The sequence below is a fragment of the Triticum urartu genome, chromosome 2 (assembly GCF_003073215.2).
Source record: "Triticum urartu cultivar G1812 chromosome 2, Tu2.1, whole genome shotgun sequence".
Lineage (NCBI taxonomy): Eukaryota > Viridiplantae > Streptophyta > Magnoliopsida > Poales > Poaceae > Triticum > Triticum urartu.
This window is the reverse complement of record NC_053023.1, coordinates 317,377,270-317,392,729: the sequence shown is the minus strand read 5'-3', so window position 1 is coordinate 317,392,729 and position 15,460 is coordinate 317,377,270. Positions and strand designations below refer to the sequence as shown.

The following is a 15,460-nucleotide window of genomic DNA, read 5'->3' as shown; positions in this document are numbered from 1 at the left end:
TGTACATCTAATTCAAAAAAGTTACAACATCTTGTAGGAGTATATGTGAATTGAGGGAATACTTGTATTACAAGCTCCACCTATGGACGCTGTATTTATTGCGTGACGGCAAAGCCTTGTCCCCTAGTGCCGGCCGCCGGACCCCGTCGATGGCCTGCACCAGCACGGCCGGCCGAGATGACGACGACAAACACACAACTCCACCTGGTGCAGCGCACACGTCGCGTACTCCACTGAACCGGGTCTATATCATCACCTCGCACCTGGCAAGTCCCATCTCACCACGGTTCACTGCTATAATGGCTTCCGAGGACTCTGCCGCGCCCGTCGTCGTGGACGACTGCCGGGGCGTGCTGTTGGTGTACAGCGACGGGGCCGTGGTGCGCAGGGATGGGCCGAGCTTCGCCACGCCGGTGCGGGACGACGGCACCGTGGAGTGGAAGGACGCCGAGTTCGACGCGCCCCGCGGGCTGGGACTCCGGCTCTACAGGCCGTGCCAGCGGAACCAGCTCCTACCGGTCTTCTTCTACTACCACGGCGGCGGCTTCTGCATCGGCTCGCGCACCTGGCCCAACTGCCAGAACTACTGCCTCCGCCTCGCCGCCGAGCTCGGCGCCGTCGTGGTCGCCCCGGACTACCGCCTCGCCCCCGAGAACCGCCTCCCCGCGGCCATCGACGACGGCGCCGCCGCCCTCCTCTGGTTTGCTTCGCAGGCCGGCCCCGCCGGTGACACATGGCTGACCGAGGCCGCCGACTTTACTCGGGTGTTTATCTCTGGTGACTCCGCGGGAGGCACCATTGCCCACCACCTGGCCGTGCGTTTCGGCTCCGCGGCCGGGCGCTCTGAGCTGGGCAACGTACGCGTCAGGGGCTACGTCCAACTCATGCCCTTCTTCGGCGGCACGGAACGGACGAGGTCCGAGGCGGAGTGCCCCGACGACGCGTTCCTCAACCGCCCGCTCAACGACCGCTACTGGCGCCTCTCGCTGCCTCCCGGCGCCACGGTCGACCACCCGGCCTCCAACCCGTTCGGGCCGGACAGCCCGGCGCTGGAGGCGGTGGAGCTGGCCCCGACGCTGGTGGTGGTCGGAGGCCGCGACATCCTCCGTGACAGGGCCGTGGACTACGCCGCGAGGCTGCGGGCGATGGGGAAGCCGGTGGGGGTGAGGGAGTTCGAGGGGCAGCAGCACGGCTTCTTCACCATCGACCCATGGTCCGCCGCGTCTGCGGAGCTCATGCGCGCGCTCAAGCGCTTCATCGACACCGACGGGCGCTTCGACTAGATCCGTTCCATCGCCTCCGACTCCTCAGTCTATGTCTTTCTGCTGCTTTACCAAGTCTACAGATGGCATTGCAATACCAAAACTCATGAAATTGCGGCAAAAATGATAAATTTGACCTGTAGACAAAAAGAATTCACAAAATAAACTGTTCTTGAAATTTTTTTACTCCACTGACCCTTTCATGTAGCGCCCAACAACAAGGCATCACACTACACAGTGCAACGCCTGACTGACAGACGCTATACACCTAACCAGCGTTCAAACCTAAACTGCCTGAAAATTCTAAGTTAATGTGCAACGTCTAAGGGCTAGATGCTACATTATACAGTGCAGCGTCTAGCACCTAGGCGCTACACTGATGTCCAGTTAATTAGTAAAAAGATTCGCATTAAGCAGCACGAAAGATCCAAACAAGCACACGACGCTCATGCATGCAGTACGTTGCTGTAGGCCCTACGAGGCTGTGGCCACGCATGCACGCACACGGCATGCATGCACGTGGTTTGGTGATCCGTCGGTTGCGTGTAGTGCGTCCGTACAAGGTTTTGCTTTGTCCCTTGTATAGCTGTTAGTGCAGCGCCTAGACTCTAGCGCTGCACTATATAGTGTAGCGTTTAATTCTTAGGCGTTGCACGCTGACTTAAAAATTTTCAGGCATTTCAAGGTGTGATACAGATTAGACGTGTAGTGTCTGTCAATCAGGCGCTGCACAGTGTAGTGTGGCGCCTGGCTGTCGGGCGCTACACAAAAAGGTCAGCGGAGTGAATTTTTTCTAACAACAATTTACTTTGTGAATTCTTTTTATCTACATGTCAAATTTATAGTTTTTGCCTGAAATTACACCGAGGCAAAAGATAAGCTCCCACACGGAACAAATATATCGTCTTGTTTCAGATTTTCTCAAAGACCCATGGAATGTACTCATGTTTGCTTTCAAAGCTGTAGATCGAGAGATTACACAAGATTTACTGGAACATACGGCTAAACACCGGAGAAGCAAACCTACATCACCACAACACTGAACATGCGGCATCACTGTTCCAAGCAAAACAGAACAAAAATTAGGCTGGAGATAATTAAGCATCTGGAGAACTAAAAGGACAACTAGTTGACTGGCTCTGCCATGATTCAAATACTTAGGTCAAAATGCAACAAAGTTTACAATCTACCAACTAGAGCATACAACCTGGACACAAGATGGTGCAACGCCACACAGGTTTCATGTTGCTAGAGCATCTTTAGCGGACCCCGTATAATGCCCTGACCTGTAAAATAACTGTCAAAATACGGGTCCGCACGGAAAATGCTGCCCGATCAGATACCGCAAACGCGTTCGACCCGTAAATTTTTTTGCGGGGCGCGGCAAAAGTCCCGCCCCAACCCGCGAAAACGCGGGTACTCCCCCTCGCCCCGTCGGTGCCCTGTATATAGCGATAGCGGTTGGGGGGGGAGGCATTTCAGCCCGCGCTTTTCCCCCACCCACCGCCGCCCACAATTCCGGCCATACCAGCTGGCGGGATCACACCGACGGGCCGCCACACGCCCGAGATTCGCCCGAGATTGTCCTCTACCACTTCCTCCTACCTCGTGCGACCGGATAGTTGCAGATCGGCGACTGTTTGCCTTGGCCCCCGGATTTGGCGTTTTCGGCCACCGGTGGCTACACCAAGCCATGGATTGGTCGGGGAGCACCCCGCACAGCCCCGACAAAGCCCTAGCGCCGCATGCAGGTACTAGTCCGTCCTCTAGCCGTCATCGTTGGTTTGCTAGCAAGTAGTCGGCCGGTTGTCGCCCGGGCTCGGCGCTCGCGCAGCGGCTAGCCGGCTCGCCGACGCCGCTCATACAGTGCGACGACTGCATGCAGAAAGTGGTGCAGCTAACATTTAGCACGTCGAAACACCCCGGATGGGTATTCTTCAAATGCGAGAACGACGAGGTATGTTCTTGTTTTCATTCGGCTTTGTCAACCTATTCGGTTCAATTTCAATAGCTTATTGAGATGGTCATGCGTGCACGAAGACGGATGCTTATTTTGGTTTTGGGAAGAAAAATACATCAACTTATTGATAGAAAGAAACTTAATAGACGTCCGTGCACTAGTTGGTAGAATTGAGGCTAATGATGCGGCTGCATGTGCAATTAGAGAAGAAATTAGATGTCACGCCCTCGATGCGGCTATATCTCTCACGTGTCGAAGCACGACTTAGAGGCATAACCACATTGAAAGCAATGTCGCAAGTGAGGTAATCTTCACACAACCCATGTAATACATAAGGGAAAGAGATACATAGTTGGCTTACAATCGCCACTTCACACAAATACATGAATAAAGCATTACAACATCCAATACAATCAAGGTCCGACTACGGAACCAAAATAAAAGAAGAACCCCAAAAGCGACAAGGGTCCCCGATTGACCCCAACTGGGCTCCACTACTGATCAACTAGAACGAAACAGCACAAAAGACAAGATCTTCATCAAGCTCCTCCTTGAGCTTGGTTACGTCATCTGCACGGACTCATCGACACCTGCAAGCTGGTTTTGGAAGTACCTGTGAGTCACGGGGACTCAGCAATCTCGCACCCTCGCGATCAAGACTATTTAAGCTTATGGGTAAGGTAAAGGTATGAAGTGGAGCTGCAGCAAGCGACTAGCATATCTGGTGGCTAACCTGTTTGCAAAAGAGAGTGAGAAGAGGAGGCAAAGCACGATCGTGAAACTATGATCAAGAAGTGATCCTAGAACAACCTACGTCAAGCATAACTCCAACACCGTGTTCACTTCCTGGACTCCGCTGGAAAGAGACCATCACGGTTACACACGCAGTTGATTCATTTTAATTAAGGTCAAGTTCAGGTTTTCTACAACCGGACATTAACAAATTCCCATCTGCCCATAACCGCGGGCACGGCTTTCGAAAGTTCAAATCCCTGCGGGGGTGTCCCAACTTAGCCCATGACAAGCTCTCATGGTCAACGAAGGAATAGACCTCCTCCCGAGACATTCCGATCAGACTCGGTATCCCGGTTCTACAAGACATCCTCGACAATGGTAAAACAAGTCTAGCAAAACCGCCCGATGTGCCGACATCCTGATGGGAGCTGCACATATCTCGTTATCAGGGCAACACCGGATAGGTCAAGCTACGAGTAAAACCAGCCCTCAAGTTTCCCCGAGGTGGCCCCGCAGGCTGCCCATTTTGGACCAACACTTAGACAAGCACTGGCCCGGGGGGGGGGGGGTTAAAATAAAGATGACCCTTGGGCTGGCTTAACCCAAGGGAAAAAGAGGCTAGGTGGCGAATGGTAAAACCAAGGTTGGGCCTTGCTGGAGGAGTTTTATTCAAAGCGAACTGTCAAGGGGTTCCCATTATAACCAAACCGCGTAAGGAACGCAAAATCCGGGAACATAACACCGATATGACGGAAACTAGGGCGACAAGAGTGGAACAAAACACCAGGCATAAGGCCGAGCCTTCCACCCTTTACCAAGTATATAGATGCATTAATTAAATAAGATATATTGTGATATCCCAACAAGTAAACATGTTCCAACAAGGAACAACATCTCCATGTTCCAACGAGGAACAAAACTTCAATCTTCACCTGCAACTAACAACGCTATAAGAGGGATGAGCAAAGCGGTAACATAGCCAATCAACGGTTTGCTAGGACAAGGTGGGTTAGAGGCTTTGTTCAACAATATAGGAGGCATGATAAGCAAGTGGTAGGTATCGCAGCATACGCATAGCAAAAGAGCGAGCAACTAAGCAAGCAAAGATAGAAGTGATTTCGAGGGTATGATCATCTTGCCTGAAATCCCGCAAGGAAGAAGAACGAGTCCATGAAGCAGACAAATGGACGTAGTCGAACGGTTCCTCACAAACGCGACGTTACCGGAAACAACCCGAAGAAGCACACCGGAAAGAAGCAGACAACATAGTAAACAACCACCACATCAACACAGCATGATGCACAACCAAGTATGATGCATGTCCGGTTTAATGAGGCATGGCATGGCAAAGTGCACAAGCAACCCTACAAATTAAGTGGAGCACAGTATGCAACGGGTTGCATATTGACGGAACACCACACCAATTATTTAGTTCGAATCTCGTTTATGTACCCAACAATATTAAATGTTGTTAGCATGGCAAGAGGTGAAACATAACAAAACTATACCATCTAAACAATTTAAATGGGGCCGGATATAACAAACAACAAATCCGGTAAATCCCCATATGCATTTAGCAAATTGATGGAAACAACAAATATAATCATTTTAAATGTTGTTATTATGATGCGAATGACATATGCAAGTTTTAAGCAATTTTATGAAAATGTTGACATGAGCATGTTATGAAGCATTTGTCACCGTGGTGGAATAAAGGGGTGCCACGGCAACGAATCCGAAAATGATGCCACGGCAACATATCGGTTCCGGTAGCTCATGGAGATACAGGTGCAAAAGGAAGCGTGCGGATGTGCGAAACATGCTAGAGATGGTGGGGTGATCCCGACTACCGGGTTCCCACGAGTTAGTGGCATGGAAAACGAGTGACAAATCGGACACGGTGCAAACGGTGCATCTCATACATCACACAACATTCGTTCACGGGCGTCGTCTCGGGTTATACCTTCAAAGCGTGCAAACAGGACGGTTCGAGTTCGTCGAGGGAAGTAGTCATTCCGTGATGGTAGAAGAAGTAGTGGTACAATTGGTCCTCGCCGGTAGTGGTACACGTTCGTTTTAAAGAGGTACTTGACGGATCCGAGGTTTCCGAAGGCGACGGTAGTGGAACTTGGTGAATCCGAGTTTCTCGGAGGTCGTCATCGAACTTGGTCAAATACACGATGTGGGTAGACGTTCACTCGACGTCTTCGGAGATGGTAGTTGTACACGGGTCTTCGGCCACGGAAGTAGTCGTACACATTTTCGTAGAGGTTCAGGGTCAACGACACGGAACTTGACGTCCAGGAGGTCTTCGAGGGTCGACGGTAGTGGTACTCGGTCGTTTCGAAGAGGTACTTGGGGTCTTCGGACTTACCGGTCTCGTTCACTTGACGGCGGTGGACGAACTTGACGGTCCCCGTCGTCCTGGTACTTGGCGTTATTCCCTATTCAGGGTCGAGCTTGACGTGTCGGCCTTCGATGGAGGCAGGAGCGGGGTTTGACGGTGGAGCTCGGGAGCAAACCCCAACACAGAAGACCACAGGAGCTCGAGGCCGCAGGGTCACGTGCAGGAAGTGGAGCAGGGTCGAGCGGCGCTGGAAACGAACCCGAAAAAGGAGAAGGGCGGGCAGAGCTTGCCGGGGGCGACGTGCGGGTGCAGAGGCGGCCATGGCTGGCGAAACAGCAAGGGGGAGGCAGATGGCGTCGGAGCAGGAATGTGGTGCGGCGACGGCAGAGGCACGATGTTGGTCGTGGTCGCCGGCACGACGATACAACATGGACGCTGTGGCAGGGAGGCGGCGAGCTTGAAGCCGAACGGAGGGAGGAGGAGGCGCGGGCGCGAGGAGGTGAAGGAGAGGGCGGTGAGGCTGAAGGAACTGGCAGGGCTCGCCGGCGGTGGCGCCATGGAGAAGGTCGCCGGCAGGGGCGGCGTCGGGCACGCAGGGCTCCTGGCATGAGGAGCAGCTCCGCTCCGGTGGCAAGGGAGCCCTGGCCTGGACGGCGTCAAGAGGCGCGAGGGAAACGGGGGGGAGAGAGGTGGATCGGGAGAGGGGTTGGCGCTGCCCTCTCCCTGCGTGACGGCGCTCGGGAGGGACAAGACGAACGAGGGGAGAGTGAGGAGGAGCGGATGGTGCGGGCTAGGGTTAGGATCTTAGGTGGGCTTTTGGCCTTGGAGCGGCCCAGGAGTTAACCTAGGGAGGCCGGCGGCTGGTTGGGCTAGGGATGGACCTAAGAGGCGCTGCTGGTCTCTCTCCTCTCTCTGCTTTCCTTTCTTTTAATAACAGAAAAAAGAAAGGAGAGAGAAGAGAAGGTTAGAGTAAGAATTTGGGCATGCGGATAATATTCCGGACTAGCAAAAATGCGCATGTTCCAAGAAAAATGGAGTGGGCATTTTTAAAGTTTTAAATTCAAACTCATTCGATTTAAAATCAAATGGTGTGAAAAGGAAGTGAGGGTTAGGAAGGTCCAAAAAATGTTCGGATTTTTGTTGGAGCTCCGGAAAATGACGAAAGAATTTATGGGCAAAGTTTGGAGACCAAGAATTGAGATAAAAAAGGCATGGGATATTTTCAAGTGTGTTATGGTTAATTCCAAATAAATGGAATAATTACTATAGCTCTCTAAATATCGAGAGGATATGTTGTAAAGAGAATCACCATGTGAATTCCCTCGGTTTAAATGGATCGAAGATCCATACGGTTTATTTAGTTGAGTTAAGAAAAGAAATGACATGATGGCATGATGACATGATGCAATGCACACGATGCAAAGATGAATGCAACAGACGAAACAAAACACACAACGAAACCTAGAAACCCTGGAAGGCATCTGTCAGCTCCGGTCTTGGGGCGTTACAACACTCCACCACTACGAGAGGATCTTGTCCCGAGATTTAGGATGGCACCGGAGGGAAAAGAAGAGGAAGAGAAGAGGTAAAACTAAGTTGCTCTTTGACAGACGAGTGAAACCAAAAGAACCTTCAGAAGTTGAACAACTTGAAAGTAAGAATGCAACGAAGTAGAACAAAGTTGAAAGCACTCCGGTAGGGAAGAGGAACAAGGAAGAACAAATTCGTATGACACTCCGGTTAAAACAAGATAGAGGGGAAAAGAATGGTATAATTTGGGCAGCACTTCGAGTGAAAATGGAAGGAACTGAACATGAATTTGACAAGATTAGGGGATACTTGATGAAAACAACAATACACTGCCTCCGGAACTATTGAAAGAATGGCACAATGGGTAAGAAAGATCTTGGACAGCACTCCGGTTTAAAAGAGATGAAAAACTTGATAAAATGAAAGAGCTTGAGCAAAGGGACACAATACTCCGGTTAAAAGGATAAGCATGATCAAAACATGGTCCTGACAGTCCGAGAAGATGGACTGAGGTGAGCAACATCACAATGCCTCCGGAACGGAAGAATAGAAGATAGATAATTGAAATAGAAGAATTGAGAAGAAAATGCCAACTTCTGCCACAAAAGAGCTTGAGAAGGCATCCTTAGGAGAAGGGTCGAACGGAGTTATTGGAAAGCCAACAACGAAAAGAATAAGCTTGATATGGTCTTATGGAGTACATCTCAAATTATGAGGTGACAACCTGCCACTCATGGAAAAGATTTGATTGGATTTATATTACAAGGAGACGAGAAGCTATTTCACCGGGAGGATAAACGAACTTGAGTCATTTATGAGCACCATAATAGCAACAATCCTTAGGGAAGGCTTTAGGTGAACTATAACCCAAGATAACTGCCATGACGCGATTGATGGGTTTTAAATACCTCATTCTTAACAACATGTGAATCATGAGACATGAACTCAAATTATCAAGAATGACATAACACACCCTCAACTGATACGGTAGAAGGAATTGCACTCCGGATTGCAAGAAGAAAGCTTGAACTCCTCTGAAAAGAATCTCGATGAACACTTTGAGAATGAATTAACTCCTTGATGAGACACCATGAAGAAACTCTCGAAGAACTCCGGTAATAAAAGACTGATCAAACGAAAAGAAAGAGAAGTTGAAAACACAAGGTGAATCCTTGTACCGATTTAAATGAATCTCCGTGGTGAAGTAGTTGAAAAAGGTTGGAACTCCGGGAAAAATAGAAGATGAAACAAAGAAACCGAGAATTTTTCAATGAACCTTCGGACTAAGGAATTAATCACTTGGATGAACAAGAATAAGAATTATGTTATGCTTATCCTTCACCAATTTAAATTGATGACAAGCAGTGGATTTGACATACTACTATTCTCGTAGCAAGGATGAAGTTAGATATAGCTCAACTTGAGAAGGTCTTCAACGATCCACCGGTAGAATTTGGAAAGCACGAATGCATTGATATGATAAACGAAGGAAGAAGAATCTTGGAAGAACCACCGCAAGAATTTAAAATGGACGAAGAAAAAATAAAGGAACACCGGGAAGAATTAGCAAATGAACGAAGATTCTTGCTAGGATTTAGATACATGAGAATGAAGAGATCATGAACTGATTAGAGAATATTGAATGATGCACCGGTAAGATTGGAGAATGATAACTGACAGCTGAGAATGAATAAAACTGAATTGGTGGACTCCGGATAACACACTGAGAAGACTCTTGAATTGCTCCGGATAGGTGAAAAGAATTCTCACAATCAAAACAACTATGAGAGGATGGCAGAGAATGGGGCAAGATTTAAAAGAAATTCTTCTTCGGTCTTCAAAATCTGAGAATGACGACTGAAACACCACCATGAATTAGTGAGGTACTCCGGAATTAAAATTGGAAAGGTTGAACCAATGATGAAAAGAATTTGAAAGATCTTGGCAAAAAACATTTGACTGATGACAGTTCATTCTTACGTCAAACTTCGAAAAGAATTTTACGGATATCTCCGGGAGAATTAGAAGAGTCAGGTAAGATCCTGGGAAAAAAACCTGTGGGTTAGGGCCCACTCAAAAGAAACACCGTAGAACGATTTAAAAGAGAGATTTCACCGGTTGAAATAAATGGCTTGAATGAGATAACATCCTCGAAAGAGATTGAACGAATGTAGATGATGAGGACATCAATACCATTGTTACACCCACAGTCCCTACTGTTACATATACTGGACCAATTACTAGAGCTCGCGCACGCCAATTAAATTACCAGGTACTTTCGTTTCTTGGTAATGATTCTAATGTTCATGAGATTATGATGCTGCCTAAATTGGATACATTTGTTTTGCTTACAAATGAAGGGCCTAGCTTGGAGAAGGATGAACATTGGAGCAAGAACACGCATGGAGTTGATGGCATGCGCAAGGGGATCAAGAACGGAGTTACAAGTGATGATTTCAGGACTTTGAAGCCGCCATAAGGAGTGCATGAAGCCTTGGACGAAATATACAAGATGCCACTTCATAATATTCGTCCATAGGCTATTCTAGGTGCTGCGTCACCTTATTAATGGGCCAGGCCCATGTAATTTCGAAATACTTAAGTATAGGCTATTTCTAGAGTCCGTATGTGTGGGGAAACAAGAGTTAGGGTTGGTTTCGGACCCCACCCTCAAGGGCCACAAAATTTCCCCCTCTTCCTCCATATATACAACCCTTAGGGCGTAGTTTAGACTTTGGGTTTTGTTTAGATTAAACGTTCGCCATAGCTGCAACTTCGCGTACTTCGTTTGTGTCCAACGACCAGACCAAGACGTCACAGAACCCCACCTTGATCAATAAAGCTTTCATCTTATATTCGCAATATCCCGATTGCAATCTCAGTTTCTTGCTTGTTCTTCGTTTGCTCGCAGGAAACAGACCCTCGTGGTCAGGTTGATCGTGCTCTGGCGTGGTCAATAACCCTCGGAAGTTGGTTTAGCGATTGCTAAGGCGCGACGTCTCGCACGTTCGTAGTCGGATCGTCAAGGTCGACTCCCACAGAAAACGATAGCCACCATCTCATTGAAACATCGGGACACCTTAGCCTCTATCAAGTGGTATCAGATTTCCAGGTTGCTCGGTGAGATTTTACAGTTTTTCGTAGATTAGATCGAGTCTGTTCTTCATACCTACAGTCCACGAAAAAGCCAGAAAAAAAAATTAGGGTTAGTTCATCATATCCGAACCAATCTGAGCCTTTGCATAATCTTTTTAGGGTTTTTGCTTTGTTGAATTTGCGGTTGCATCGTCGTGTCAAGTTGCTGGTCTTAGAGTCTAGTCTTTAGAGTTTCGAGTTCTGGTCATAAGTTGTCACGCCGCCGCCGCACCATCATCATCGCCTTGCCATCTACCACTTTTGCTTATCCGCCACCGCTCTGAATCCATATCCATATACCACCACCAATCCGTATCCATATACCACCACCGCTACCATATACCACCACCGCTGCCATATACCACAACCATATATCCACCACCAATCCGAGTTCTTCTCATATTAGGTTTGTTCTTGAGATCAATCTAAATTCTGATTCGTGTTTCCTTGCCTGCGTAGGTCTCGGAAAAAAAAAGAGTCTGGAGACCCCCGGGCAGTTTTTAGGCCAAAATTTTCACGGGCAATTTTTTTCCCTATCCTATTTTAGGCTTTTCTGAGTCTTTTGAGCCACGTGCCATCATAGTGATTTTTTGTCGCACTTCTTCGTCATCGCTGCCCTGATTTCTGAAAAAAAAGTGAAAAAAAAATTTCGTGCCCATCCTATCAGTTTGACGAGGGAAGAGTTTTGAGACACTCGCCATTATAGTGATTTTTCACAAAAAAAAGAGGAGCGCAAAAAAAAGGAGCGCAAAAAAAAAAGAGGAGCGCAAAAAAAGGAGCGCAAAAAAAAGAGCGAAAAAAAAGAGTTCCAGAGTGTGCTTTTCCCTTATTTACGTGCAGCGCCGTGATTTTGTTAGTGTTCTAGGCTCGCGTCTCTAGCACGGTCTAGCCTAGGACCAGCACAGTACCATCGTTGAACGTTTATTCAACTTTGCATCTCTGAATTGATTATTGCTGACCCTTTTTGCTACCATACTATAAGCCTTCCCAGCTCCACATACATCTACGTCGTGCGTTTGACTCTCCCTGGCAATCGCTCTATCCAAGCTTTTGAGAGTTTTGACTACAACGGTTGCCGATCACCGCCTGCTGCTGGGTAAGAACTGGTAAGAATTTGAGATTTGCTTGACGGATTTGTGACACCCGCCACCACCACCACTTGTTAGTAGTCTGTAGGATCATCTTCTTGTGTGTTTCTATTGCTGCTAACCATGCCAGGATCACAAGCCGACGAGACTGACTGGGAGAATTTGACGAACAAGGAGCTTCATGATACGTTTCAGCAAATGATGAGTGTACAGGTGCAAGATGTGATAAACAGATTTGAAGAGGCCATGGAGAAGATAGATGGCATGGAGAAGACGTTTGAAACAAAGCTCGATAACAAGTTTGCTGAATTGCTTTCGGTTTTCCACCACCACCACCGGCTGCTCCTGCCGCACCTCTGCAACAACAGCAACAACACCGACTACCTCCACGTCGGGAAACAGCCCTCCGCCGAGCGAGCCGTGTCCCTCTTCAGTCGGGCCAAACTGCTGGTGCTGCTGTTGATACTTCTGTGGCTCCTACTGCTGATGTGGAGGAGGATGATTATGTGGGAGATTATGAGGATGAGGTTGATCAAAATCATAACTACGTGCCACCACCAGCACAGCAACCACCAGGTCGTCCACATGCAAATAATGGCAATGGTAGGGCTCACCCTCAGGTACGAGATCATGACCATCTCCCTAAACTAAAATTGAATATTCCACCATTTGAGGGTAGATATGTTCCTGATATATATCTTACTTGGGAGTTAGAAACTGAACAACGATTTACATGTTTACAATATTCCGAGGAGAGACGTGTTCCTGCTGCTGTTTGTGCTTTCACTAGTTTTGCATGTGTTTGGTGGTCTGAGCATTGTAGATTATATCCTATTCCGGCTACTTGGGCTGCTTTGAAAACTGCCATGCGTACTCGTTGGGTTCCACCATATTATCAACGTGAATTACTTCAAAAATTGCAGCGCTTAAGACAGGGAAAAAATTCTGTAGAAGAATATTATCAGGAATTACAAACTGGCATGATTAGATGTGGTATTGTTGAGGAGAATGAAGCTATGCTTGCACGTTTTATGGGTGGATTAAATAGAGAGATTCAGACGATTCTAAAGTATAAGGAGTATACTAATATCACTCGTTTATTCCATCTTGCTTGTAAAGCTAAACGTGAAGTGCAGGATCGACAGGCATTGGCGCGGACTAACTTTTCTGCAGGTCGACCTTCATCATGGACACCACGTGCATCATCTACTTCCATACGTTCTGCTACACCGGCACCTCCATCGGCCGCCACCTCCAACCGTGATACAATAAAGCAGGCACAATCACCACTATCTGCCAAGAGCACACCTTCTGGGCCTGCAAAGAGCTCTTCTTTATCCATGGCATCAACGGGGCAAACACATGATATTATTTGTCGACGTTGCAAGGCTGGAGGTCATTATGCGAGAGAATGCCCATCTAAGCGTGTGATGATTGTTACTGAGGATGGTGGGTATGAGTCCGCTAGTGACTATGATGAGGAGACTTTGGCTCTTATTACACGTGAAGAACACGGTGGAGACGGTTCTGATCATGAGACGCAATACATGGCTCCTGAAGATGCTGACAGGTATGAATGTTTAGTTGCTCAACGTGTTTTGAGTGTGCAGGTTACACAAGCTGAGCAAAATCAGAGGCATAATTTGTTCCATACAAAGGGAGTTGTGAAGGAATGTTCTGTTCGCGTGATCATAGATGGAGGGAGCTGCAATAACTTGGCTAGCATGGAGATGGTGGAGAAGCTATCTCTCACCACAAGACCACATCCACATCCTTACTACATCCAATGGTTCAACAACAGCGGCAAGGTTAAGGTAACACGTACTGTTTGTGTGCATTTTAGTATCTCTACATATGCTGATTATGTTGATTGTGATGTGGTACCTATGCAAGCATGTTCCTTATTACTTGGTAGACCATGGCAATTTGATAAAAATTCTGTACACCATGGTAGAAACAATCAGTATACTCTTGTTCATAACGATAAAAATATTACTTTGCTTCCTATGACTCCTGATTCCATTTTGAAAGATGATATTAATAGAGCTAATAAAGCAAAACAGGAGACAAATAAGAGTGAAAATCAGATTGTGGCAAAAGAATTTGAGCACCAAATGAAGCCTAATAATAAACCATCTACTGTTGTTTCTGAAAATAAATTGAAAAGTGCATGTTTACTTGCCACCAAATCTGATATTGATGAGCTAGATTTTAGCAAATCTGTTTGCTATGCTTTTGTGTGCAAAGAGGCATTATTTTCATTCGAGGACGTGCCTTCCTCTTTGCCCCCTGCTGTCACTAACATTTTGCAGGAGTTCGCTGATGTCTTTCCACAAGACGTGCCACCGGGATTACCACCTATTCGAGGGATTGAGCATCAAATTGACTTAATTCCCGGTGCTTCGCTACCCAACCGTGCACCATACCGTACCAATCCAGAGGAGACGAAGGAGATTATGCGTCAAGTACAAGAACTGCTCGACAAAGGTTATATACGCGAATCCCTTAGTCCTGGTGCTGTTCCTATCATTTTAGTGCCGAAAAAGGATGGTACGTCGCGTATGTGCGTTGATTGTAGAGGCATTAATAATATTACTATTCGTTATCGTCATCCTATTCCTAGGCTAGATGATATGCTTGATGAATTGAGTGGCTCTACAATATTCTCCAAAGTTGATTTGCGTAGTGGATACCATCAAATTCGTATGAAGTTGGGTGATGAATGGAAAACAGCATTTAAAACTAAGTTTGGATTATATGAGTGGTTAGTCATGCCTTTTGGGTTAACTAATGCACCTAGTACTTTCATGAGGTTAATGAACGAAGTTTTACGTGCTTTCATTGGACGATTTGTGGTAGTTTACTTTGATGACATATTGATTTATAGCAAATCTTTGGAGGAACATTTGGAACATTTACGTGCTGTTTTTATTGCTCTACATGATGCACGTTTGTTTGGAAACCTTGGAAAGTGCACCTTTTGCACCGACCGAGTATCTTTTCTTGGCAATGTTGTTACTCCACAGGGAATTGAAGTTGATAAAGCCAAGATTGAAGCTATTGAGAGTTGGCCGCAGCCCAAAACGGTCACACAAGTGAGGAGTTTCCTTGGCCTCGCTGGTTTCTATAGGCGTTTTGTGAGAGATTTCAGCACCATTGCTGCACCTCTCAATGAGCTTACAAAGAAGGATGTGCCTTTTGTTTGGGGTACCGCACAGGAAGAAGCCTTCACGGTATTGAAAGATAAGTTGACACATGCTCCTTTACTCCAACTTCCTAATTTCAATAAGACTTTTGAGCTTGAATGTGATGCTAGTGGAATTGGATTAGGAGGTGTGTTATTACAAGATGGAAAACCTGTTGCATACTTTTCTGAAAAATTGAGTGGGCCTAGTCTGAAATA

At 47.1% G+C, this 15,460-nt stretch overlaps 1 protein-coding gene across 2 annotated transcripts; it reads left to right on the top strand.

The window, feature by feature from the left end:
- The first annotated feature begins 96 nt into the window (after positions 1 to 96).
- LOC125537145 (probable carboxylesterase 15) lies at positions 97 to 2,189 on the top strand. 2 transcript variants are annotated; one of them, XR_007295621.1, is made up of 2 exons: positions 97 to 1,373; positions 2,120 to 2,189. XR_007295621.1 is itself a non-coding variant. In XM_048700448.1 (1 exon), the coding sequence occupies exon 1, from the start codon at positions 150 to 152 to the stop codon at positions 1,281 to 1,283; it is 1,134 nt and encodes a 377-aa protein (XP_048556405.1). In that variant the 5' UTR covers positions 97 to 149; the 3' UTR covers positions 1,284 to 1,448. The 2 variants fall into 2 exon arrangements, 1 of the variants encoding a protein (XP_048556405.1); XM_048700448.1 differs by lacking the exon at positions 2,120 to 2,189 and having other exon boundaries at positions 97 to 1,448.
- Positions 2,190 to 15,460: the final 13,271 nt, after the last annotated feature.